The 24,536-nt window shown below is 42.5% G+C and overlaps 1 protein-coding gene across 1 annotated transcript in view; it reads right to left on the minus strand.

Moving 5' to 3' along the window:
- Positions 1-206: 206 nt before the first annotated feature.
- Positions 207-24,536, minus strand: part of TMEM132C (transmembrane protein 132C) — a 201,316-nt gene continuing 176,986 nt past the window's right edge. Inside the window, exons 6-9 of the mRNA XM_071572328.1 lie at positions 13,326-13,531; positions 12,482-12,755; positions 11,224-11,415; positions 207-3,252 (exon numbers count right to left, since the gene is read on the minus strand). Of these exons, the coding sequence (XP_071428429.1) occupies positions 2,053-3,252; positions 11,224-11,415; positions 12,482-12,755; positions 13,326-13,531 (1,872 nt within the window). The 3' untranslated portion in view covers positions 207-2,052. The remainder of the gene's footprint in view (positions 3,253-11,223; positions 11,416-12,481; positions 12,756-13,325; positions 13,532-24,536) is intronic.

Genomic DNA, 24,536 nt, shown 5'->3' on the forward strand with positions numbered 1-24,536 from the left:
ATCATCACCACCACATGTTGGGTGGGAAGGGGAAGCCGTTCACAAAGGAAGGGTCAGAGCAGTGAAGAACTTTCATACATCTCTATTCTCTGTTCAGAAAGCAGCTTAAATTGTGTGTCAGCTGCTGGGCAGTGGGTGCAGCACTTCAGCACGGAAATGACAGCAAGAGCCCCCTCCCCTCAGAAAAGAGAGGTTCATTTGTCAAGCCATGTAAAGCATTTTAATTACAATTCGTATAACATGTATAAATAAATATTACATTCTTTCAGTCTACAATGCATACTAGGCATATCTTGTTAAAACGTCCATCTATGTTACTGGGTGGCAGGATTGATTTTGTCCAAGTAAAAAAAACCAAACTACTGAGTTTAGTAATTAAAAAACCAAACCAATGAAATACATGGTAAAGACAGGACAATGTAAGTGCTTCTGACTAACAGTCAGGACATAATACTGCTTTCCAAAGGTTGGATATACCATCTTCCTTTTAGTTACGAGAAGTTTTGGATGACAGTGGTTTCCTCATTGTATGGATTTGGATCTGTGTCCTCCGTTAATGTGAACTGGCACTGAGTCAACACAGTTCTGCCAGTTTACACCACCAATTAAAACTCTATTTTGTATTTGCTTCCGATTTATTACTGGGGTTGGCATTTGTTTATTCAAAACATCAGCTTTACAGTCTAGTCTAAAACTTTCAGTCTTAGCTGGTCCAATGGCAAAAAAAAAAAATCTATAAAATAGCTCCAGATATTTCTTGACCTTGCTGCAGCAAAATTCCCCTCCCTCCCAACAGTTTGTCCAGAGGCCAGCTCTCCCACTACAAAGAAATATAAGTTTGGGGGCAATCAGTGCCTTTCTGTCCATTCTTCTCCTTGCTTTCAGAGCTTGGTAAGAGCTGGTGACATTAGAATAAAGAGAAAATTACAGCACAAAATTATGAACTCATGAACTTAGCAAAAAAACCAAAATTCAGGCTGTACATATTTGGCCTGTGATGGTCTCAGTTCCAGGTACATTTAAAATGCACCAGTGGGGTGCTCCCATCCCTTGGTACTTCTAAAAGCTAACAAAAAACAGCACCTTCTTCCCTTGGTGAAATGTAGGAACTTTGGTTGTGGAAATTTAAAACAAGCAACTAAATAAACAGTCCAAACCTGAAAGGAAAATGAATACTTCTTGCAAACAGAACATTTTTCTAGCTAGGGTGAAATGGAGGCTTAGGCTTTCAGAAGAGACACCACATGGAAATTATTAGTCAATACTTATCTCCTGAATTCTTTAAATGACAGGAGACTGTTTATAGCTAACTTGGGTGTTCTTGGCCCACTGTGAACTTAATGATTTTTAAAGTTTCCTGTTTTCAAGATATTTAAATGAAAAATACAAGAGGGAAAAATATTCTGTTTCAATTTACAAGACAAAAGGAAAGGTAAAAATAAAAATACCAGGTAATTTCTTCCTCCTTCAAATATAATGCCAAAGACAAATCTTCACTTCAAATGAAGGAATAAAAAGAAAAGGCTTGAGTAACAATCTCAAAAGTCTCCTTGTGTGTTGTATGCTGATAATTGTGATGTTTTACTGGATATAGAACAAGTTACTATTTGTCTCTTGGTTATTCTTTTCATGCTCTTATATTCCCTCATTTCTTTTTACAGATATTTTTTGGTACTTTGAAGCATTACTATCATTATTATTTGTATGACCCATAAAATGAATTTTCACAACCTCATCTTGCCCAGTTCATCACATTGGTCACACCATTTCCTTGTTCCTTTCTCCTATTTATATCCCATTTCCTAAATCCATGAGTAGCAGAATAACCACTGGAAAAAAAAACAAAAACAAAAACCAACAAAACCCAAAACAAAACAAAGTGAAAAACAACAACAAACCATGGACAGTTTGGCAAATTTCTTTCCCTGATTATAAAAACTGCCTCATCATTTCTCCTGGTGATTCCTTCCCCTCCCCCTCTTCTGTCCCAATATATACTGTAGAACTGAAGGCATCAAGGTGTGGTTAAACCCAAAAAAACCCAGCAAGGAGCTACACTTTGTCTTTGAACTTCTCCATGTAGTTTCGTATCTCTTTGGAGTCCCCCAGGTCCATATCCTGGCACACCCACTTAATGTCATCGTCATTGCTGCTCAGGATGGAGTTGACAGTGGGGCAACCATCGTCGGGAGGGATGGTGGTGAATGTGGTGAATTTTACCCGCTTCCGTTTGGACGTCGGCGAATGTAACCCTTCAGGTTTCTGCTCCTTCCCCAGCTTGCCCCCCGAGTCTGCACACCTGTGAACCTGGCTCTGGATGTTCTTCTGAGCACTGCCATTGAGGAGCTGGTTGCTCTCCTCGCTGCCAGAGCCTCGGTCAATAATGGTTGTGTGCTCATCCTGCTGAGGTGACGCATCTGCTGTGTTCTCCAGCAGTTCTGCTTCATTTCCCAGCCACACCCAGTCATGGGAATGGGTCATGGTGGTCTGTCCTTCCACCAGAACCTGCTTGTGACGGTACTTCAGTGCAAATGTTGCACAGTTTATTAGGAAGACTAGAATTGCCAGGCAGAAGACCCCTAGCAGTGCATACATCCCAATCTCCAGATCACTAAGGCCCCTGGGTGTCTGCACCAGGTCACTGTCCTCCATGCCCACGCTGCCTTTTGGGAGGTCTACTTGAGCAGGGAAGTTGGTGAAGTCTATCGGAATGTTCTGCAGCTGGCTGTCGTCCGAGAGTTTGCCACCATCCAGCCTGTTGTTTTTGATGACTTTGTTCTTTATGATGGACTTTGCTGTGGTGCTGACCTTCCTGAAGGAGCCCTCCTCTCTGTCCGCCGAGGAGCTGCCGTAGTATCGCCCGTCGTGGCCGTAGCGCTCCTGATCCGACGCTTTGTGCCGCCGGTCGCTCGCGTGGTTCTCAATCTCATCAGCGTCGTAATCCTCACCCATATCTGAGTCTGCGTCATTCTGCCCAAACTTGACTTTGATGTTGCCATTCCCCACAGCCAGGACACTTTTCCTCTTGGACTTCTGGCAAACTTCAGAGATCATCATGTCCACCTTGATTAACGTGCCCTGACCTTCACCTTCTGCTGCCACAACCGGCCACTTTAAGGCAGCGTTGTGGTGGATGGAGACAACACTTTCATCCAGTGACACAGCAGAAAGGGAGAAGTCCTTAGGGTCATAAATGTCCAGTGGAGTAACAGAGCTGTCACTGAACTGGATCCAGGTGCTTACAACAGCTTCCTGAAAAGAAAGGGATATGGTTAAAACAGGGTCTTAAAACAGCTCAACCCACTGCAGCGCATCAATCTCTCAGTTCTGACTGGCAGCTGGAGGAAATGGAAGACAGTGACCCTGCCCTGCAATTAAAACAAACCAAGCTTCAACTGATGGGGCAGAAAATTGGTCACATTTTTCACTAAAGGTTCCACTCTTATCCTTCCTGCAAATGTTTTGCAAAAGAACATATAAAATAATTGATATGAGATGTCCGTAATACCAAAGTACCCATTAACAAGCTACAATTTTACATGATTTATAAAGAAAGTCATTCTTGTCATAGAAGAGCTGAAAGAGGCAAACCAGAAAAATGAGTGGAGGTACTTGACAGAACACTCATTTTCCTCATGTTCCCCATGCACATGTGTCATGGGGAGCTGTCAAATTAAGCAAGGCATAAATATCTTAGCAGGAATAAGGAGCTACCAGAGAATCTCGGAAATGGTTGGACAGAAGGTTCCCCTGAAAGAAAAAAAACCTCAGAGAACAAGTGCCATTTTAGTGAAGGTTTGTTTTGAGTAAAAATGTGCTTTATCCATGAGACACTTAAAAAGTCCACTCCATTTTTGTGTCAAGAAGAGGAGGATGGGGATTTTGGCACGATCTCTACAATAAAAATACAAATGGCCCAGATTTAATTGGCCTGTCTTTGTTCTCTGCAGGTAGCACTGTTGGTTAGAAGTCATCATTAGAAGCAAACACAAAGCCAGAGGTCAGCTCTTTGCCATTTGAAATCCCATCCAGATGACACAGATATTTACTTCTCCACCTCTCAGTAGCTTTCTTTGCAGGAAAGTTCTTTAATTTTTCATTTGTTCTGTGTCTTGCCTGTTCAGCCAGCAGACAGACAGGCAGATTGCCCCAGTGCAACTTCCCACAAAAGTGAAGTTCTTTTCTTCCCACACTTAAACCACAAATGGCCTTAATAACTTTACACCTGAGTACATCAGAACAACTGGGCTGAAAAACACCACGAGGGAAAAATATTGCCACCCTATTACTGTCCAGTCATAATACAAATTTACAACTTAATATGGATTTCAGTTGGCTACAATTTGTTACACTGTGGTTATAAACAAAGGGAATTGTTACCCTTCTGGTTAAATTTAAAGCTTTTCAATGAAAACAGCAAGGGGCATTTAGCTGTGAAGAAGGTTGGACCATATTGAATATTTGATTTCCAAAGTGCTATCAGCAAGTTCTTGAGGGAATGAAAGAAGAAAAATAAGTTGTGGCACAACAGGAAAGAAGGCAGAGTTCTTGGTGATTCAAATGTATTTCAAACAGCTGAAATGGAGCCAGGGTCGCTCAGGAACTGGAAAAGCTGAACTGAGTAAGGAAATTAAACCAGCTGATCTTTCATTAGACAAACGACCCTGAAAGGGCTGATCAGACAGAAACACGAAGCTGCAGGGCACAGCTTGAATTTGTATCGTAGAAATCTATAGTGGAGCAAACCCAGGCATAGGAAAGTAAAGGATTTTGGGGTGTTTTTTTAATGGGTATGATAGAGAGGAAAAGATTCATCTCCTCTGGCAATTCAACATCCTGTTGCTCTCCTTAGAGGTCAGCCTTGTGTACCTCTGGGGATGTGTGGGAGATACAAATCCTTTTCACCAGCCTATGGAAGGAAAAAAGACCAGCACCATTTCAAGCTTACTGTCATAACAGAGCTGACATTGCCTGCCAGTGGTGCTCTCTTTTGGAGAGCAGATTGAGAAAATAAGTGTGTTATTTTGTACAGTTAAATCTGGAAAACATGAGACCTCAGGTACCTTTCAGGTTAAGAGGTAGCCAGCAGGGAAAAATTCAGCCACAAATGGCTAGAACTTGACAAAGTTGCAAGCAACTTCATAACAACTTTTATCCTTTACACTATTTCTCTACTGCTCTGCATTCCTGGTTTTATGAAGCAGAGACAAATGAAATGGCAGTGAGCTGAAATTTGCAGGCACACACGTGATTTATTGTAGATAACAGAGGTGTGCAATGGCTTAGCCATTATTTTCAACCAGCACTGACGGGTTTTATTTCCAAGAGAGCCTTTCTTCAGAGGAAGAACCCATTTTTTTTCACAACACAACACCGTCATACTTATACTATGGGCAGCATTAATTAAAAGGGAAAGAAAACAAATGAGAGAAAGAGGCAGAGAATTTTAAATCGTGCCAAACTATATTGTATCAGCTCAAATATTCTATTTGGTGAGAGATCACCTCATTCACATCGTTAAAGGAAAGCCAAAGGCAGAGGAAGGAAGTGAATTTCCCAAATGATTATAAGTTCTGAAAAACTAAAAAGAAAAAAAGAAATGATTTAGTGCCATGTCCTTCAAGGAGCTGTTTCTGCAAATCCTATGTACTGCATCAATAAATCCCCTCCAAAACTCTGACAAGGTCCTCCAGTTACAATCAGCAGATGAAGATGGATTGGAGCCTTCTTACCTGCAAAGTTGCTGCCCTTATTCTGATGCCCTGAACACTGAGGTGACAAATTGCTTGTATTCTTTAATTATCATGCATAAACAAAGAGTTTGAGGGATTGTCTGGCTCTGTGGTCTTTCTTTCCTCAGCTTTTCCACTCTTCACATGTGCACACACACACACACACGCTCAGCTGCACTCCCAGAACAAACGAACCACAAAGACACAGCAGTGCCACTGCTTCTTAAAGAACAGGATGATCTGTGTGGTGACTGTGAGGATGTGAAGTGAGTCAGATAACATGCATTAGATCATGTTAATGACAGCAAAATCCAGTCCACAGGAGATGAAGAAACTGCTTCCCACAACCAACTGTTGATTATCATCAGACTTTCATTAAGCACATAAAAAACGTCCCTTATCAAGATACATTTTGTCTACATTTCCCTTGTGCCTTTACTGTTCTCCTTCCTCACTCCAGGTGTAACTTCAGCAAGTTGGCCAGCTCTTAATCTGTGGCAGTTCCACCACCTTTTCTGGCCTTGAATTCCATTGTGGTTAATCAGCCACTTGACAGATTCTCTTGGATAAACTCACAAGTTGCTTTTTGCTCATAGTTTTATATCCCTTGTTATCCACTTGGAATGTTTAGGTGGGTGAAACAAAGGGGAAAACTACCAGGATAAAAAAAGGAACCTGGCACTAATGGAAACCAACATTCCCAGAGGAACTCTGTATTTCCTGACCTGGAATGCTCCAAACCCCACCATGGGTCACCACAAACACTGTTGTTTGCTGGCTGGGTCTGTCCCACCCAGATAAAACAGGGAGGTTCACACACCAAAAGGCAACCTGAATGCAGGAAGCAGAGCTGGTTCAGAAGCTCAGTAGAAAGCCCATCAACCAGAGACCTAATGAGTCTTCTCCATGCTGGGACTCACATGAGTTGTCTCTGAAACTCTGGGAGCCACAGTGATGATTATTTTTCGTTCTAAAGCATCACAGAGCATTTGAAAGTCTGCTTATCTCAGGATGTTTCACTGAGCCTGTCTGTAGCATCACAGTCAGTGATTACAAAGTGTCCTTCAACACCTCCACTCCAGGGCATAATATCTTGTGCTTCATGCAAAAATAAGGGAATAAAGTTTGTAGGTCTGGTTGCATTTTAGAGAATTCTGCTGCTTAGAAACAAAGATGTGAAGAGTGAACAGTATATTTGATTTTATTCCATGCTCAGAATAAAGAGGCCTTTTAAAGGTCTTCATTCACTACAGCACAAATAAAAATATTGGTGGATCAGCCCTCAGTTGCTGGGGTCAACTACAATAGTCCTGCAGTGAGGCAGGATAGCAAAGGAAAGAACTGGATGGCTCTGCAGAAAACATATACATCCCTTCCTCAAATAAAGGCAGGAGAATACTGTTCTCAGCAGCTTGTGTTCCACCAGCTCTCAGTGTTCTGTCTGGGCACTTGAATGCTGAAATGGATTTCCCTAGCAATTTTATCACATGAAATATCAGAGTATTATATGTGCATTTATTTTTAGGCCTGTGGCTTGTGTAGTAAAAATTGGACTTGATCATTATGATGTGGAAATGAAAGGCAGCCAAGACTCAGATCTTAATTCAAACCATGCATTTCCCCACTGTATATTTCTTTCTCTCCTTTTTGTCCAATCTGCTAATGTGACATTCCTTTCCAGTGGGAATTTGCTTGTATTTGCAAGGGAAGAATTCAGATTCTTATCTAACAATACAGCCTTTCTCCCTTTCCCATGCTGCTTAATTCCTTTGTCATTCTTGTGAGGCATTACATTGCTCTGTCAGTTTAAAGAAGATATAAATACAATTTAAGTGTAACTTATACTGCCAGGATGGGGAAATGAATGCACACCATAAAAATACTCCTGATGTCTGTTACTTAACTGTGAGGTGTCAGTGAATTCTCAGAACTAGTTTGCATGAGGGACATAGACTAAAACAGACAATCCAAAAGGCAGGGACATGGGAATAACTCCAGCTTGTCACCGTGACCCAGGTGGTGCTGAGCACCCTCCTGTGCCATCAGAGTGAGAACAGGCATCCATAACTCAGGGTTTGATGGTGTCACTGATGTCAACAGGCACCAAACACATGAAACAGAAGAACTTGGCCTCTAGAAAGCTCTAACATTGTTCTTTTTCCCCAAGAAAATGTCTGCAGTTTTTCAGTAGCACTGAGAGATACATTAATACACACAGCTGATTATTTCTTTCTTCACTGCCCCATTTCAGTGCATCAGACCCCATTCAACACCCTACAGTGAGAGGAAAACACTGGCTACGATGGTCAGTTCTTCTGCAGAGCCAGGTGAGATTTGAGAGTTCTCAAAGCTCACTTAGATCACAAAACACTTCAACATTGTAGGTTTTCTTTTATTTACCTTTTGGAGGAGCCTTTAAGGTGATAGTGCTGATTTTAACAACCATCAGCAAGCCAAATGGAACAGCTTTCCTACCTGAGCAGATGGCCACTAAAAATACATTACTCACAGCTACAGTCTCCAAATTTTTAGAAGATATTTCATCTTTGATATTTAAAAGTTGGTCAACATGTGTCTGTTTTTAGGCACCTAAATCAGTGATGCACTTTTCAGTGCCACTGAGCTCCCCATTGATTAAAAAAGTATGGGCTCAGAATCTTTCAAGGTCACCTTGTCACAGCAGGTAATTAGTTGCCCAGCTATAGATAAAGATATCTAATTTAAGGCATCCAAGATAAAAAAATGAGCTTATCTTCTTTAGATTGCTAAGTATTTGGAGAAACTGCCAACTTTTCAGGACTTATGTTTTGGCTGCTCTGTGCTACTTAAGCAGACATGTTGTGGTCATTATAATCAAGGAACTAATCTAGTCTTTGCAGTCACTGAATTAAGTCACAGCAAAAATTCTAAATTCATTCTGATGATGTGGAAAGACCAGTAGTAGCACAATGTGTATAATGCTTTCTGCCCTGCTCTGCACTGCACAGATGCCACAGCACCAGCCACCCCAGGGCATTTGGGAGTCTGTGCTGGAGTTTGGCTATTGGAGCTGCCAAAGAGGAGCCAGGGAAAACAGTTGACTAAGAACACGTTGACTGTTTTTTCCATGTGACAATGCTGAGACACACACAATCGTTCCTGAGAAAAAGAAAAACCTTCAGCTGTCTTAACTATTATATTGGTTTTTCCATCAATAAGATTTGCAAAAGTAATTTGGGCCTTTTTATAAACTTGTTTGAGAGGAAAAGACACAGTTAACTAATGAAGTCCTCACAACATTCAAGTATATTCTTAGTTCTGGGCTGTCTTTTTGGAAAAAAACCCTTTCAAAAGGGCTTGATTTTCACAAAACACTCAGCATTGGCCTTCAGAATTCCAGCTTCAAAAGGATCTCAGCTGATACACTCCAAATCACGAGTCACTTCTTGCAAAATTGAGGCACAAGCACTTCTACATTTGCATTAATTGTTCTAAGGGAAAGTGACTGAAATGTTATGTCCTTCAGTCAAACTGCAAACAAAAGGAAAACATGTCTGTGACTCTACAGGCCACTCCAATGCTATTTCCTTTAATGTTTGTCCTAGTGTGAAATCTATTCCTCTCTTATTTTTTAGGTGATGCAGATGCAAAGCCTCTGAAGTCTTTTCAACAGCCTTGAGCATTCCAAATCCTGGTGTAGAGCAGTCTTTCCACTGCCTTCTAATACAGTCTAAGTCCTGTGTTTGTTTGGTTGGGCTTTTTCCAGATGGAGTCTGGAGAAGAAACAAGAGGTTTTCTATAAGTGAGAAAAAAGTGCTTGATTGTCTCTTGCCTCCTATTTTAAGGGTTGGCATCTTCAGTGAGCACGATGCCATAGTGTGATCTGTAGGCCCAGGCCAAGGTCAGCAGGGCAGCAGCACCTCCCACTGCCCACCAGCCCTGCCCAGCTCTGAGGATTGCTCAGAACCAGAGCCTGACATGCCCAGTCACTTCTGTATCAGAAATGTGCCACTCTGAGGATTCTGAATTTATCTTGCAGAAGAACATCAGCTTAAACAATATATTTTACTAATATTATTTCATAACACAGATGCTGAGAAAATTTCAAACCAAACTACATTGACAAATTTTCACTCTTTTGTATTCCTTCACAACTTGCCAATTGTAGTGATACATAATGACATGGCACATCATATTGCCATGCCATGAACAACAGGAGCCATGATTTGCACTACTGAAATGCCCTGGCATAATATGCCATAACCTGATGTTGGTAAATATCTTTGCATACTCAGGACAGATCACATATAAATTTGAGAAGCTGACAAATATCTGGGCAGCCTTTCCAGATTCACACCCAAGCTTTTATCTGCAATCAAAGCCCCCCATGATTCTTCCAATGCTGCTGCAGGACTAATGGTGCTCTGTCCTACAGAACAGAACTGGCTTAGGAATGCTGCAGTTTTTGTTTTTACAGTCTTTGTCTGAAGACAGTATGTCAGACATGGTTTCTAAGCCCTGAAGAAGGGTATAAACGGGTTAATTACCTAAGAGTCTTATGTTCACAGGATGCAGTAAATGGAACAGATGGGCACCATGTCCTTCTAGTTTGGACATTTTCCTGTCACTAAGTTATAAAACAAACTAAATTATTTTTATGTTCCAGAAAATTAGGTAGCAATTATCATGAAAATGGGCCATAAAACTTGACTTGAGATCTCTCCCCATCTAGGGGAGATGAAAAAGAGTTTCTACAAGAGGAGTAGCTGTGGACAGACTTAATTGCATGGTTCCCATTCCCAGTCTTCAAATCAACTGACTGAAAGGGCTTGTTCCATTGCTATTGACCCTTGGATTTACTCTGTGCCAGAGCAACTGTTTGGCTTGATCTGGTGGTGCTCTTCAATATTCTTTTCCATGGGGATTGTGACCTGAAACACGCTGTTTGAAAGACCTCCTCGACCGAGATGGGAATTTCCTGGCTGAAATTAAGTAGGATCAGCACATGAACAGGATGATGAAGCCTCCAAAATCCATATGAAAAATTAAAGGAGAAGAGAGCCTGGCAGTCTGTTATGACTCCAGCAGGGAAAAGAATTGTATCTGGCCATCTTCTGCCTCTGTATTACAGCTCTTCAAAATATTAAATTGAGACACACAGAGCTCTGTGCTCTCCAGCACAGAAAACAAGGGCATGGTCATCCAGCAAACCAGGATCACTGTGCAGCAAAAGTAACAGATGTTCATTCATTAAAGAAAGGGTATTAAAAATGTAAATAATTTAAACAATATAAACTTCAGTATAGTCAGAACTCTTTGAAGGGAAGAAAAGAGAAGACAAGACAATTCTAAAGTACCTCTAGAGGAAAGCAACTAACATGGACACAGACTACACCTACACTTCAAAGTCTAACTTCTAAACTTGTTATGAATTATATATATTTTATTTGCACTGATAAAACACTGCCCCATTCCAAAAGGCAACAAGAGTTAAGTACAGAATGGTCACTACCTGCTTAGGAGTGTGGAGCAGCTCTTGGGCCACAGCTGTAGCCACGATAGCCCGACCGCTGGCTGCACTTGGCTGCAGGAAGAGCGAAAGCCCAGACACCAGCTGCACTCCAAGGTCTGTTATGGTCACTTTGTCATCCAGCACAGTCACTGTCTTCTCTGCCAGGATGGAGTCAGACAGAGGAGACAAAACCTTTGGAAAAGCACAAAAGAATCAACTTAGGAAATGGCCGATCGATTAAAATAACCTTTCCTAAGGTTATTTTAGAGTCATCATCCCTTCTTGTCTCCAAAGCTTTATGCATAGAAATGAATGGCAGAGCACACTGAAAAAGCAGTCTGATTTCATTAGCAGGGTTGGAAAAACATCAGTGGAGAGGTTACTGCTGAGAACATTGCATCCAATACTGACAGCTATCCTATCCCACTTGTGTTATTTGCATCATTTCACCAGGAAAGCTGATGTAAAACTTTCTTGCCTGTTATTCTGCATCCCCACATGGGTGAGCTCATCAGACTTCCCAAATACTTCTGTGGGAGGTTAGCAACACCTTGGAAGTGTCCTTTACTTCTCAGCTTGGAAATTCTTGTCTATTTTTCTCCTTCTGATTGAATGTTAAGGTAGTAGGATATCCTTCCCTTTAATTAAGTGCCATGCTTCTAACCTTTGAGAACTAGGGATAGCTAGTTCATGCATACACTGACTTCTCCACCTTCTTCATCTCGTACCTTTAGCCTAGATTAGTTGTGTTCATTCCTAATGCATTGGCTTTAGTAAGGATTCAGCTGGGGCAGAACTGCCATATGGTGTTGGCCACTTGTGTCTTTCACGGTTATTCACCAGGCTGAATTTATTTTTTCCTGAATTAATAGTTAAGTAAATAAGTTTGGTACAATCTGAAGATCCCTGTCTCAAAAAGTCAAACCAGTGCCCATCAGCTGGCTGGTGGAAACCTGGATCCACGTGGGGCAAGAGCTCTCTGACTCCTCACTGAGCCTGGAAATGCTGCCTCTCCTAAACATCTCTACAGGCTCTATGGCTTCCAGCTCCTGGCCTTGCTGCATGCCTTGGGCCACCTCTGGCTTGGATCACCGTTGCTGGGTCAATGCTGTGCGTGGCACTCTAGGAGGTCATGGAATGTAATGGGAAATGACCATATTCCAAGACAGCAGTGTTAGATCCACCACATGGGGCTCTCTGTAGGAATGGCAGAACGTGGCAGTCACAGAATCGTCACAGGATCACCAGAGCACCGTACCTGCATCGTTGTCATTCCTACTTCCCGTCCAATCAAGATCCTGCCTTCCTGCAGCTTGGCAATGTGAGGATCCTCCAGTTTCATAAAGTCCACCACCAGGTCTGTGATGTCAAACTGCCACTCTGAGCCCAGCAGGTAGCTCAGCTGGCCCCAGGGGCTGGAATCCTCAGCCACAAACTGGGTGAGGACCCGCACCATGGCGTGCTGGTACTGCAGAGTGCACCCTCTTCCCTTGCGCTCGTCCTCATCCTCATCGTCGCTGTCCCTGGTGGGCCTTGTGTCACAACAAAATGAACCATAAAGAAATGTTTTCAAGAACATGAGTGAAAACTAATATTAGAGTGCTAAAGGAGAGAGTACCCCTTGAATAACAGCCCTCTATTCTGGGTATTTAGAACATTGATGATTCTTTGCAACCACACGTGATGAAGTACCCTACAAATGGACTATGCCACGTTTTCATCTAAGCTGGTATGTCCAAACAACAACTTGGTAAGTGGACATTACCAGAGTTCCAAACTGTACTCTGTTGTCCAAGACAGACATATGCACAGAATCAAAACTCCCACAAATTTTAAAAGCTTTATTATATGTCCCTGGAGGTTTTTAAGGTGAGACTGGATGTGGTAATTAGTGCCTTGGTCTAGTAAGCATGATGGTTGGATCAAAGGTTGGACTTGATCTCAGAGGTCTTTTCCAACCTGGTTAATTCCATGAATTCTATGTCCAGTGCAAAGTTGGGAATTCCAGGACTGCTGCTCCTCCGGGAAAGACCCTGCATTTTGGGTGCAGATGCTGTATTTATTTTACAAACCACCTGAGAAATTTAGCAACTCCGACCCACCTTTTGTTGGAAACAACTGGGACTCGCCAGCCTTTGATTTGGCTCAGTTCTGTGTCGGAAATGTCGATCTGCAGGGGCAGGCGTGGAACCCAGACTGTGATTTGCAGAGGAGCACTCAGATACTGGTACGTGAAGTTCACAAGGGCATTCACCTTGCCTTTCATTTCTTTGCCATTGACAAAAACATAGTCACATCTGTCAGAAACCTAAGGGGAGGCGGAGAGACAGGAAGAAGAAAAGGTAATCACTGCAACAAAACAAGCTCAAAGTGTAAACCCCAGCAGCTCAGAAACAAAAACAAGCAGAAAAGGCTCCCTTCTCTTTATGCATGTTAATGATGGCCTTTTACAATGGGAGCAGCTGAACACAAAATCCTTCACTGGCTCAGGAGGCATAATTATGCTGGAGATGCCTAAAGACTGGATACTATTTATGAAGCTGGCGGTTGATTTTCCGTTTGTGGTGCAGCGAGCCACGAGTCATTGCAGTGCCAGGGAATTCATAATGAGCAAGGCTCCTTCACAGCTTGGTCAAGAGGAACCCAACAAACCCACACAGGTCTCCACAGGAGCAAGCAGTGAATCAAAGCTCTCCCCTGATCATGACCTTCATCACGGGGTGATGCTGCTTTCAGTCCTCAAGCCAAACTGGCTCTGCAGTAGTTTTCATCCACTGAAGAGTAACAGAAGTCCATTCATTTCCTCTGCAATAAACATTATCTGTTTATAAATGTTTACATTTTGATTAAAGCTGTAAAGTATTTCTAAACACTACAGTAGATTTATCATTAATATGTAAATACTGTCCTGAAATATAAGCAAGCATTATCATAGTCATGTAAGAGTTATACCAGTAATCGCTGCTTTAATCAATGTTGTAATTTACAGACCATTGAGTTTTCTCATTTATTACGTTACTGAGTACTAGTGATAAAATCACTCCTGAATATATAAATCATTAAGAGGGATGCAGATAGTATGAAGTGACACCATGTGATAAAGTCATTGTCATTTCTATTCCTAAAGGTGTCATAAATGTCTGGGGAAATCCTGTGGCACATTAATCATACATTAAGTGGCGAGCAATGGGAGCTGTTACGTTACTAAATGAGTTGGTATGTCTGCAGGAATTAACAGTAAAGCCAGCAGATCTCAACTCCTGCTCTTGCTTCCATCCTGTCAGAATTCTATTTCATCACCCATAATGAGTATTGTTAATGGTGGCAATGCATCTCCCCACCTGAACATATATTTATATTATCATCTGCTCCCTTTTATCCCCACTCCCATTCCCAATACCATTTTATTCAAATGAAGATTACCAGCTGGAAATGCCTGTGTCCCCAGGCTAATCAAACAGATGGATGTCCCCTGTGACCACAGATGCAAGAGCTAAACTGTTCCCAGTTTGACATACACATCCCATTTGTATCCTCTGTTGGGTTTAGGCACCGCTCATATTCTGGAAAAATATTTGATGGTGAGATTGCAAAAACAAACTTCAGAGAACGTAATACAAGCATTTCTATGACTCATTCCCTAAGAGGGCTATGCTGTAACTGGGCTCTGTTAACTGGAACACAGCTATGTGCCACAATATCTGACCCATCTGTCTCTTTAGGCTTCTCCCTCAGATCATCAAAGGCAGGTTTAAAAGCCTGAAGGTGGCAGAAATGTCTTCATTTTAGCCCTATGAATGGCACACCCTATTTTTACATCTATTAACTTGAATGGCAACACAGAAACAGGTTTGGTTCACACCAGGCTGTTTCACAATGACTATTTGATCTAATCTAAAAGTACTATGCATCAGAGGTCAAGAGGAACCCAATAGTATAGCATAATATCCTATATAAAGCCATGCAGTGATTCAAAACTCTTTCCTAAATGGGCTGCTCGCTCCTTCTATGGTGCCACTGCATCAGCTTCACCCTGGGAGAGGAAACATCATGAAACTATTTCTCACAAAACCAATTCCAACTGTGCAGGCAATCAAGGCTGCATGTCAGGAGTCCCAGCCCTGAGCTCCTGATCAGAGAGGTGTTTCTGCCCAGAGAAGTGCCCAGTCCCTGGGATGGTCCAGGGGCATTCAGCTCCTGTATTTGAGTTGCTGATGTCTAGAACAAGTCCTTTGCTTCACTGTTGTCTCAGTTGTGTGGAAACAGGACTGGTTAGTGGGTGACTTTCCTCTCTTGATGCCTGGCAGAGTTCCTGTCCCTCTCAGTGAAGCTGCCTGTGTCTCTCCACCAGAGATGAAGACCCTACAAAGTCTCTCAGACCAGATACCTAATCCCTAGATGGCTGAAGTTAAAAGGACTCACATATAAATAATTTACCATATATGAATGTCACCTATGGCAGAACATCCTCAATGAAGTTCAAGATACAAGGAAGCCCTGGCTGATACAGACTCCAATTTCTGTCTTCCTCTGTAACCTCAGAAAACTCAATTCAATTCTTTCTGTCCAGTTCCCTGCCATGGTGTAAACACCCCAACCCAGGGAGATGTGGTCAGCCACAGCCAGAGAACTGCACTGCACCTGGAGCACAGAACAACTTCTGGAGCCCAGTGGGAAGGGATGAGTGTGCCTGGGGGAGAAGATCCTGTCTGGAACATTTGACAAAGCAGCCTCAGATAAAGCTCTTGGTTCTTCAGCCTTATCTTTCTTTGAGCAGAAGTTTTTGGGAGGATTGTCAGGAAGATCTAATTGAATCCTGGTTGGAGCATTAGCCACTGCTGTCCTGAAACCGGTTCCACCCCATTAATTTCTGTGGAGTTCAACCCAAAGACACAATGAATGAACTTTCTGTGCTGTACAAGTTGTCTATTTATGCACATTGTAAACCACTTGCACATGCTGATAAAAGATTTCTGACAACATACTCGGCTTCAGACTGATCAGGTCTGGTCTAGATGTATGATTTTATATTGTCTAAAGCTCAGTGTTTTCAGTAACTGAACAAATCTAACTGTCAGGGAAAAAACCACAGTAACAATAGTAGCAAAACTGCAATTCCTAAATGGTTCTGGGCTGAGATCCAATCTCCATCTGTATTTGTATAGCTGCTATATGCCTTCACAAACAAATGGCTAAACAAATACATCCAGCATCCTAAGGAGGTGGCTGCTGCAGCTACCACACAGCCTTTAGAATTGCTACAGGTTAATATGTATTACTGGACATGCATCAGCAATAGTGGCAGGTCTTTAGGAGCTGCATTGAGGAAAACATTACTCTTTTCCCCAAGAACAAGCATTGCTAATGCCCTTACACATGATCTTCCTTCTGTTCCTGTATTTCTGATAAAGAAGTAGCACACAGAGAGTAAAGGAGGAGCAAAGCTCACACTGTACTGTGTTATTGTATTACTGTACACATTTTAAGTATTTTCAGGTATCTCTGGAAGCAACACTGATTGCTTTGACAAAGAGAGGCAACACTTCCCAACTAGTGCTATATAGAGAAAGTATCTCAGCATCTATTTCACAAGGTATGTGTGTTCTCCACGGATTAAGGATACTCACTCTCATGAAACATTCAAATAAAACTATTCCACAGTCTACAGCTTCTGTAAGCAACACACCCAGCCAAGCTTAGCCACAGCAGCAAAAAATGAGAGCAAGTGGGTTTGCTTCCCTTGTCCTTGTCTCACACAGTGTCTTTTAAAAACTAAATAAACAGGATTTCTCAGCCATGGAGAACAAATCCAGCTGTGCTGATTCTGCTTCCATTCACAACATCAGCAAGCCCCAGGTAAGGTCTGATTTGCTAAGCAGACAACCCCTCACAGAAACAGGGGAAGGGGCTGTGTGGAGTCACAACAGACCCCTTTAGCTCAGATTAACTCAGATGGGAATAACATCACAGCCAACTTGGTTCTGGAATTATTCAATGTAGACTTGTGGAATGAAATGAGATGAAAACATGGGACTGGTAGGGACAACCTCAAAGTCATATGGAATCATGGAGGAAGGATAGAAGGGAGATGCAAAAAAGCGTTTTTTAAATGGGTCACATTAGAACTCAAAATCTCTTTAATTAAAAACATACATTTAAACAAGAATTTTCATAGGTAAAAGCATCTCTCTGTTTTCCTCCAGGCTTTTGCCAATGCTTCTGAGAGGTCACGGACCAGCTCTCATCTCTGGGTCCTGCCCACTCCAGTCCAAGGAAGTTTCTAATAGAACCTGGTGACTCTGAACACTGTTCTGACTCTCATCTCCTATAGCATTTATGCTTTTACTATCAAAACATCTTCCCACTGAAAGTGCTTTTTATCTTTGGCATCAGAAGAAGGGAGCGATGATGAAGGGAAAGCCTGCTTAGCCACCACCTTTGAGTGATTGGGTTTTTTCTTTTCTGTGCAGCAGATCAGCAAGAAGTTTTGCATTTTAAAGAGCTCTCTGATGCTATTTCAGCAGTTTCTTTCATTATTAAGCTGCATTCAGCTACTTTTCCCCTTTTTTTTTTCAATTTTTTCTAACTTCTTTCGCCAGATTAAAATTAAAATAAAGAAGCAGACAGCAAAAGACAGGGCTAAGCACAATTCCCCAGAGGTTTCTTCTTTGTCTTTCTTTTTTCTGGCATTTTATTTTTGTGCCCCTTGTAACAAAGGCCATTGCCTTTCCAAATGACTTGGACAGATTCTCTCTGCAACAAATCACATTTTAGTGAGCTGACAGAAAAAACTACTGCCTGGAAATAAAGAGACAGTCACTCCTGAATCACTACTTATGGCACTCTGTGACTGTGTCATCTGGGGAGTGAATGTACCTCTGCACCTGGTAATCAACAGATTGGCTGCAGTGAATATTAAGGATATTCCTGGTACTGTTACCAGTCCAATGCAGAACTTTTGGGTCTTCATTTACTTATTACAGACTAAGGTCTTGATCCCACCATGACCTCTGTATTGCAGAACTGCAAGAAAGGATCAAGAGCTGCTTGAGGTCACCACAAAGTGACAAGGTACTGCCTTGGACTCTGCAGCCATAAAGGGGCTGTTGGCACTTCTTTGGAATATTGGTTTTGCTGGGTTAAATTCCGCTGCAGATTCCTGAGAAATCTTCCTTCAATTACTGGTGGAGGCAGATAGTTTTTGAAAAGACAAATTTCATGTCAAATATAAGCTAAGGCTGCCTTTCAAAAGTTGATGAACTCAAAACACTGCCTGGTCTGGTTCGTATCTGTTGCACACAGGAGTGGAAGGAACAACAACTATAAGACCTAAAAATAAATGAGTGATATTGGCCCTGTGAGTCTGGTTTAGTCTAAGCTTGTTTATTCTCCTAGTGGTGTTCACCTCTGCAGATAGCAGCCCAGCCTCTGAAGGACAGCTCAGAAGGACAAAAAGGGAAGGTTTTAATGCAGCAATCTTGTCAAGTTTATGGACATTGAAAAATTGTGAGGCATCAGTCCATTTTCCAGGTCAAAGTCTGTGTGGTTTTAAGACTGAACAAAAATCAGGAGGTATGATAATGGTAGATGTCCTGCTTGTGTTTATCAGATTCAGAATCTTGCAGTTTGGTGTGGAAACCCATTCACCCATTTCTGTTACGCTAATGTAAATGCTGCTAAAATATTCAAAGGTTACATAAATGTGTAAATATTTATGAAAGCACTTCTGTGAGCAAAGAGATTTTTCCAATGTCTCTGAAAAGAATCTCAGTTTCAGTGAAAAAACATTACATGATAATTAGTAAAGAATTGTGATGTTAAGCACTTTTCCTACATGACACTCCTTGTATTTCAGCTCAATACCATCACTCTGACATAGCAGAAAGGCAACTGAGGCTCATGGAGGTCAAGCTTTGTAAACAATCATTCATTTCATTAAGGAATACAAAGTACCAGGATGACTTATCCACCAATACTGACCCTTACATAATATATAAGAAATATTAGAGAGTGAGAATCATTCCACAGGCTTTTTGGACAATTCTTTAGAATTTTGTAACATTAGTGTCATTGCTATAGAATTTCTCCTCTGTAGAAGGGGAATTATCCTCTATTAGAATCATAGAAGAATCATAGAATGGATTGGGTTGGAAAAGACCTCCAAGATCATCGAGTCCAATCCTTGGTCCAACTCCAGTCCATTTACCAGATCATGGCACTCAGTGCCACGGCCAATCTGTGTTTAAAAACCTCCAGGGATGGGGAATCCACCACCTCTTTGGGCAGCCCATTCCAATGCCTGAGCACTCTCTCTGGAAAGAATTATTTTCTGATCTCCAACTTCAATTTCCCCTGGCAGAGCTTGAGCCCATCGTGCCCCCTTGTCCTATTGCTGAGTGCCTGGGAGAAGAGACCAACCCCCACCTGGCCAGAACTTCCCTTCAGGGAGTTCCAGACAGTGCTGAGGTCACCTCTGAGCCTCCTCTTCTCCAGGCTAAACAAGCCCAGCTCCCTCAGCCTCTCCCCATAGGGCTTGTAAAATTAAATTGTACAGGTTTTGAAAGAGAGACTCTGTGTAACTCACTTGCCTTCATTCCAATTAAACACTATGATCTTACACACAAAGAAAATCCCATGCTATATGAACATTGGGCAACTGCTTCTAAGAAGGATTTCAATGCCTGGTTGCATAATCCTGAAAAATCAGTAACCTCCTGGAAAACTGAAGCTGTCTCAAGGCCCATGATATTGATTTTTTCATATTAAACTCTTTAAAGTCTTATAAAAGATACAGCTTCAGACCTGAGCTCTGCCATGATATTTATAGCTTTGTGACAGTGTTAGAGCAGCCCTCAGAATGGAAAACTCCATTAGAGGAGTTGCTAATTGCTGGTGTGACTTGACTTGCCAGAGCCACCCCTGACTCCCACGGGTGCAGCTGAAGCTCCTGCTTGCTCAGTGACTCGGAAAGTGAAGCCACAAGTTCCCTCCCAGGGTGAGCACAAAGGTAAATACAGCCCTGCAGGCTGAACACTGCAGACACTGTCATCTTAATAAATTAAAAACTTGGGGGTTTTCACAGTACGTGAACGAATAACCCTGAGAGTTGTTTTTACCTACAACCCACCAAAAGGATGAATCTGTTTCTTGAAATAGTTGAGGAATAATGATTCCCATACTGGACACAGGAGCAGGGCAAGTATTAACTCTATTAACTGATTGAAGCCCCATGCTGCCTCTCGTAGCATTAACTGGCCACAGTTTTCACTGTTGGGTATTGCTCTGTGCTTGTAAACAGCTGCCACATCCCAAATGTGGGTTCCATCCCTGGGATCAGCCCTCAGGCACCATTCCCAGCAATCCCCACTAATAACACAGGGATTGAGCCCTGAGTGCTAAAGAAGAGAACTCTGTAAAATCAGGGCCATAGTTTGCAAGCAATTTGTGCTCTGTCTGCTGAGAAGGGTCTGCATTTTCAGTATCAGCAGCCAGATTAGCAAAACTAAGTAGAAACCCCCCAAAGCTAGAGAGCATTTCTTAGGGAAAAGGCTGTACATTATCTAATCTCATTACAAAGATTTCACCGGCAGCTTTGCAGAGCAGAAGCACTACATTTAACTAACTGAATATCATTCACTACGACAGAACTGAGAGAGTAAAAGGGGCACAAAATGCCAGCCGAGACTGGAGGGCATCTATTTGCTCCCAAATGACCAGCTTCTGAAGCTGAACTGTAGCTGCACTGAGCCACAGGAGCTCTCTGCAGCTCCCATTATCACAAACCCCAAAATCTGTCTTGTTTCGTGCACTCTCAAGTCAAGCCATTTCTGAAAATGGGGCCGAACAGAGAGTTTGGCTCCTGCTCACTGGGGATATGCCAGACCACATATGCAGCAAGCCCCAGATATCTTGCCAGGCAAAGCAGGATCCCAGGGTGAAATGGCTTTTAATTCCATCACCACAGTCTGGACAGTAGTTGCACATTTGAGAGCATCACAATGCCTGTCATTTCCTAACTTACTGTGTGTCTACAATATACAAATTCAAAATATGTAAATTACAACTAGTGGTAGAAAAGGAAAGTTAAAGCAAAACATCTTTTCTTCTGACTGCATCACTCAGAAAGGTCTGGAGCAAAGTGCTTATCTTCCCATCACATCTACAGCTGTCACAAGACTAATGTTATTTCTCCCATTTACTTTCCTGGTTTCCATTTTGCAGCTTTGAAGTTGATTTTGAAGCACTTTCTGTGGAACCTGAGGCACTATTATTGCTACTCTGCTTGCATTTTTCATTTGGGCTGTGTTGGTTCTCCACACTGACATGCCTTATGCAGGAGGTACAGGCAGGAGATTAACAGGGAGACCTCTGCAAGGATATGGTTTAAAAGTTTCTTTAGCTGCCCTTGAAATTTTTGCCTCCTATGTGATGGCAAGGTATTTACAACTTTTATTGCTGAATGTAAGTATCTGAGCTCAATTTTAAGTTCCAGTTTCCACAGAGTTGGCTGCTGGGGGAGTGCTGGTGTCCATTAATGACAGCACACCTGGGAAAGCTCCACATATTGCTGCCCTAGATGCTCTGCTTGCATGTGACAGACATGTGTGGCAAAGCTTCATTTTTATAAAGCTCCTCTGAAGTTTTTCTGCTCTACTGATGTATATTGATCCCAGTAAATCACAGGACTGTGAAAAGTATGGAGGAGGGCAAAGAGGTGGATTTTCTATTTGCTATTCTGTCCAGAATATAACATAACAGATTTGCCAGAGGAAAAACCTACAAAGTCAGTGGGCTTCAGAGCAGCAAAACAATGGCATTTCCATGCTGTGGCTTTCTTTCCTGTTTTTAAAGCTTTTCAGTTTCACACCAACGACTGTGTGTTCACAGAGTATCAGAAGAGGAAACAGGAGCCATCAGTGAAACTGCTGGGTTTGGACACACAGGGAGATGAAGCTGCTGCTTTTGGGGGTTTTCAGGCTGTATCAGGGTGTGGTGAGTGGGAACTGTATTTGCAGTTCATCAGCTACTGAACACAAAACTTCTGGAGGGTGATTTGTGGTGGCCCTTGGGGGTACGAGCACCAGGCATGGTGTGCCAGGGATGCCAACCCTGCTCTGAGCCTGCCGATGTGCCCCACACCCCCGGGACAGAGCCTGGCTCAGGACCCACAACCAGCAGAGCTGTGTCACACCAACTGAGCTTTCAGATCCTCATTCTAGAGAGAACCAAGGGAAGGTTTGCAAGCCTGAGAATGAACACACAGGTGCCTTATGAGGAACAGTCCAACTTTTACATTCCTTCCAGAAAGTTATACAACTGCTTTATTTTTTTTTAAATTCAGAGTACTGCTACAATTGTGACTGTGTGGGCTGAAGTACCTGGAAGAGCCATCAGTCCCCCTGAGCTGCTGCCTGCCTGTTTGCAGTGGAGGAGGACTGGCAGCAGCTGCTGCTGTTTAGATTGACCCCTCCATACTCCTGAATCTTGCAGGACTGCCATAAAACCCCAGAAGAGAGCATTAAGTTGAAGTGACTGCACAGAATATGGCCTGTCTATTATTAGACCACACTGGATTCCTGGAAATCCCATCTAGTGTGACTTTCTGTTTCTTCCTTTGTTTTATAGGGTTGAGTTAGGAATGAGACCTGTTTTAATGAGAAGTTTATCCACCTACTCGTTATTCAGCATGCTCAGCTCTACAGCAGTTGCACCCAGCTAACAAACTCCAAATAGAGTTTTATTTGACCTAAGTAAAAAGTAAGCAATAAATCAATTGCATTATATTCACTGTAGGAGCTTTTTAATGGAAGTCAGTGTTCTTCCTCCATCAAAACAGCTGATAGGAACCACCAGTTCTTTCTAGCTAGCCACTCGTTTTTATTTTCTCCTATAACCTGCACTAAAAACATAATGTGAGCCCTAAATCCTCTGAGTCTTGAAGTCTTTGCAATAAAGCCCCATACAAAGAATAGATGTGTCTGTTGAGGTGCAGAACTGCAGTGGAAGTCTGAAAATGCTCCTCCTGCCCCTTGCAGCAGCAACTGGAAGGTATGAGGGAGATGCAACATGCCCATCATGTGCCAGGGTTTCTAATGGAACAAAATCTTCTGAAACTTCCCCTTAAAACCACCATCTGCATCACACTTAATCACAACCCACCACATCTTTATCTGCCTCCAGATGCTGCTGCTATGAAAGCGCAGGGAACAAAGCTTGGATCCCATGGGAAGCTTTGTTTTGAACAGACTTAGTTTTCTTGTGACAATCACTTATGAGATTCCTCATTTTTATATTTTATCAATATCTGTTATAATGTTTCACTTAACCAAGTACAGTTATCTCCAAGCTATGCTTGGGACCAGAAGCACTGATTCCCTATGAGATCAGTGCTGTAATGCTCATGATGCAACACTTTAATTTCAATAAGGAAAGGACCAAATCTTGATTTAGCCCTGTGGAGGGCAACACACCAGATATTTAGGCCCTTCCTTAATGATCTTGAGCATTTCCATACCCTTCAGCACTGCAGTGCTCCAGGTCACATCCCAATTCCCATACATCTTCATACAGCTTTTGACAGACCAGTATGTTTTGGCACTTGCACTTTCTTTAACATAACACTTCTCCCCCTTTCATCACCCTGATGGTTCCTCCATCACCTGTCCCCATCTCACCATTCCCTGGGTGCCTGTCTGCCCTCTCGTGGTTGCATGTCTGCCAAGTTCAAAGGGTGCCAGGAGCCAGCTGAGCCCTTGCAGTGCTGATCAGGCAGCAGGAGCTGGTGCTGGAGCAGGACAGGATCTCCCATCAGTCCCTCAGCTCTGGGAGAAGCTGATCCCCAGTCAGGTCCATGTTTACAGAGTGTGGGGTCCTCTGCTCTTGCTAACAGAGCATCAGCCTTGCCTGTGCATGGATAACCACACTTTTCCAGGTAAAGCTAATACAAATAAGGGGCAGGATGATTTCCCTTAGTGGTGGAAGTCTACTTTGGAGTGACAAGGGCTGGCACCCAGCCCCTTCACCCCCTTTACCCAGAAGACAAGGGATCACACTGCCCCAAAATCCAGCCACTGGTTGGAGTCAGGGAAAGTATCTTTCTGTTTGGTCTATATACAATATGATGAAAGGGCATCCATAGATCTTAATTTTGTTTAGACTAAGCCTTTTTCTGGAATAGCCATGGTACTATGATGAGCCTGAGGGACTGTTCCCATCCCATTCAAATTTCAGGGTGACCTTTAATGAGTGCAGGATTGAGGCACAGGGGTTTGATTCTTTAATTACTGTCTGTAGCTCAGCAACTCAGCTTGGAA

This window comes from Pithys albifrons, chromosome 17 (genome assembly GCF_047495875.1).
Source record: "Pithys albifrons albifrons isolate INPA30051 chromosome 17, PitAlb_v1, whole genome shotgun sequence".
Classification (NCBI taxonomy): domain Eukaryota; kingdom Metazoa; phylum Chordata; class Aves; order Passeriformes; family Thamnophilidae; genus Pithys; species Pithys albifrons.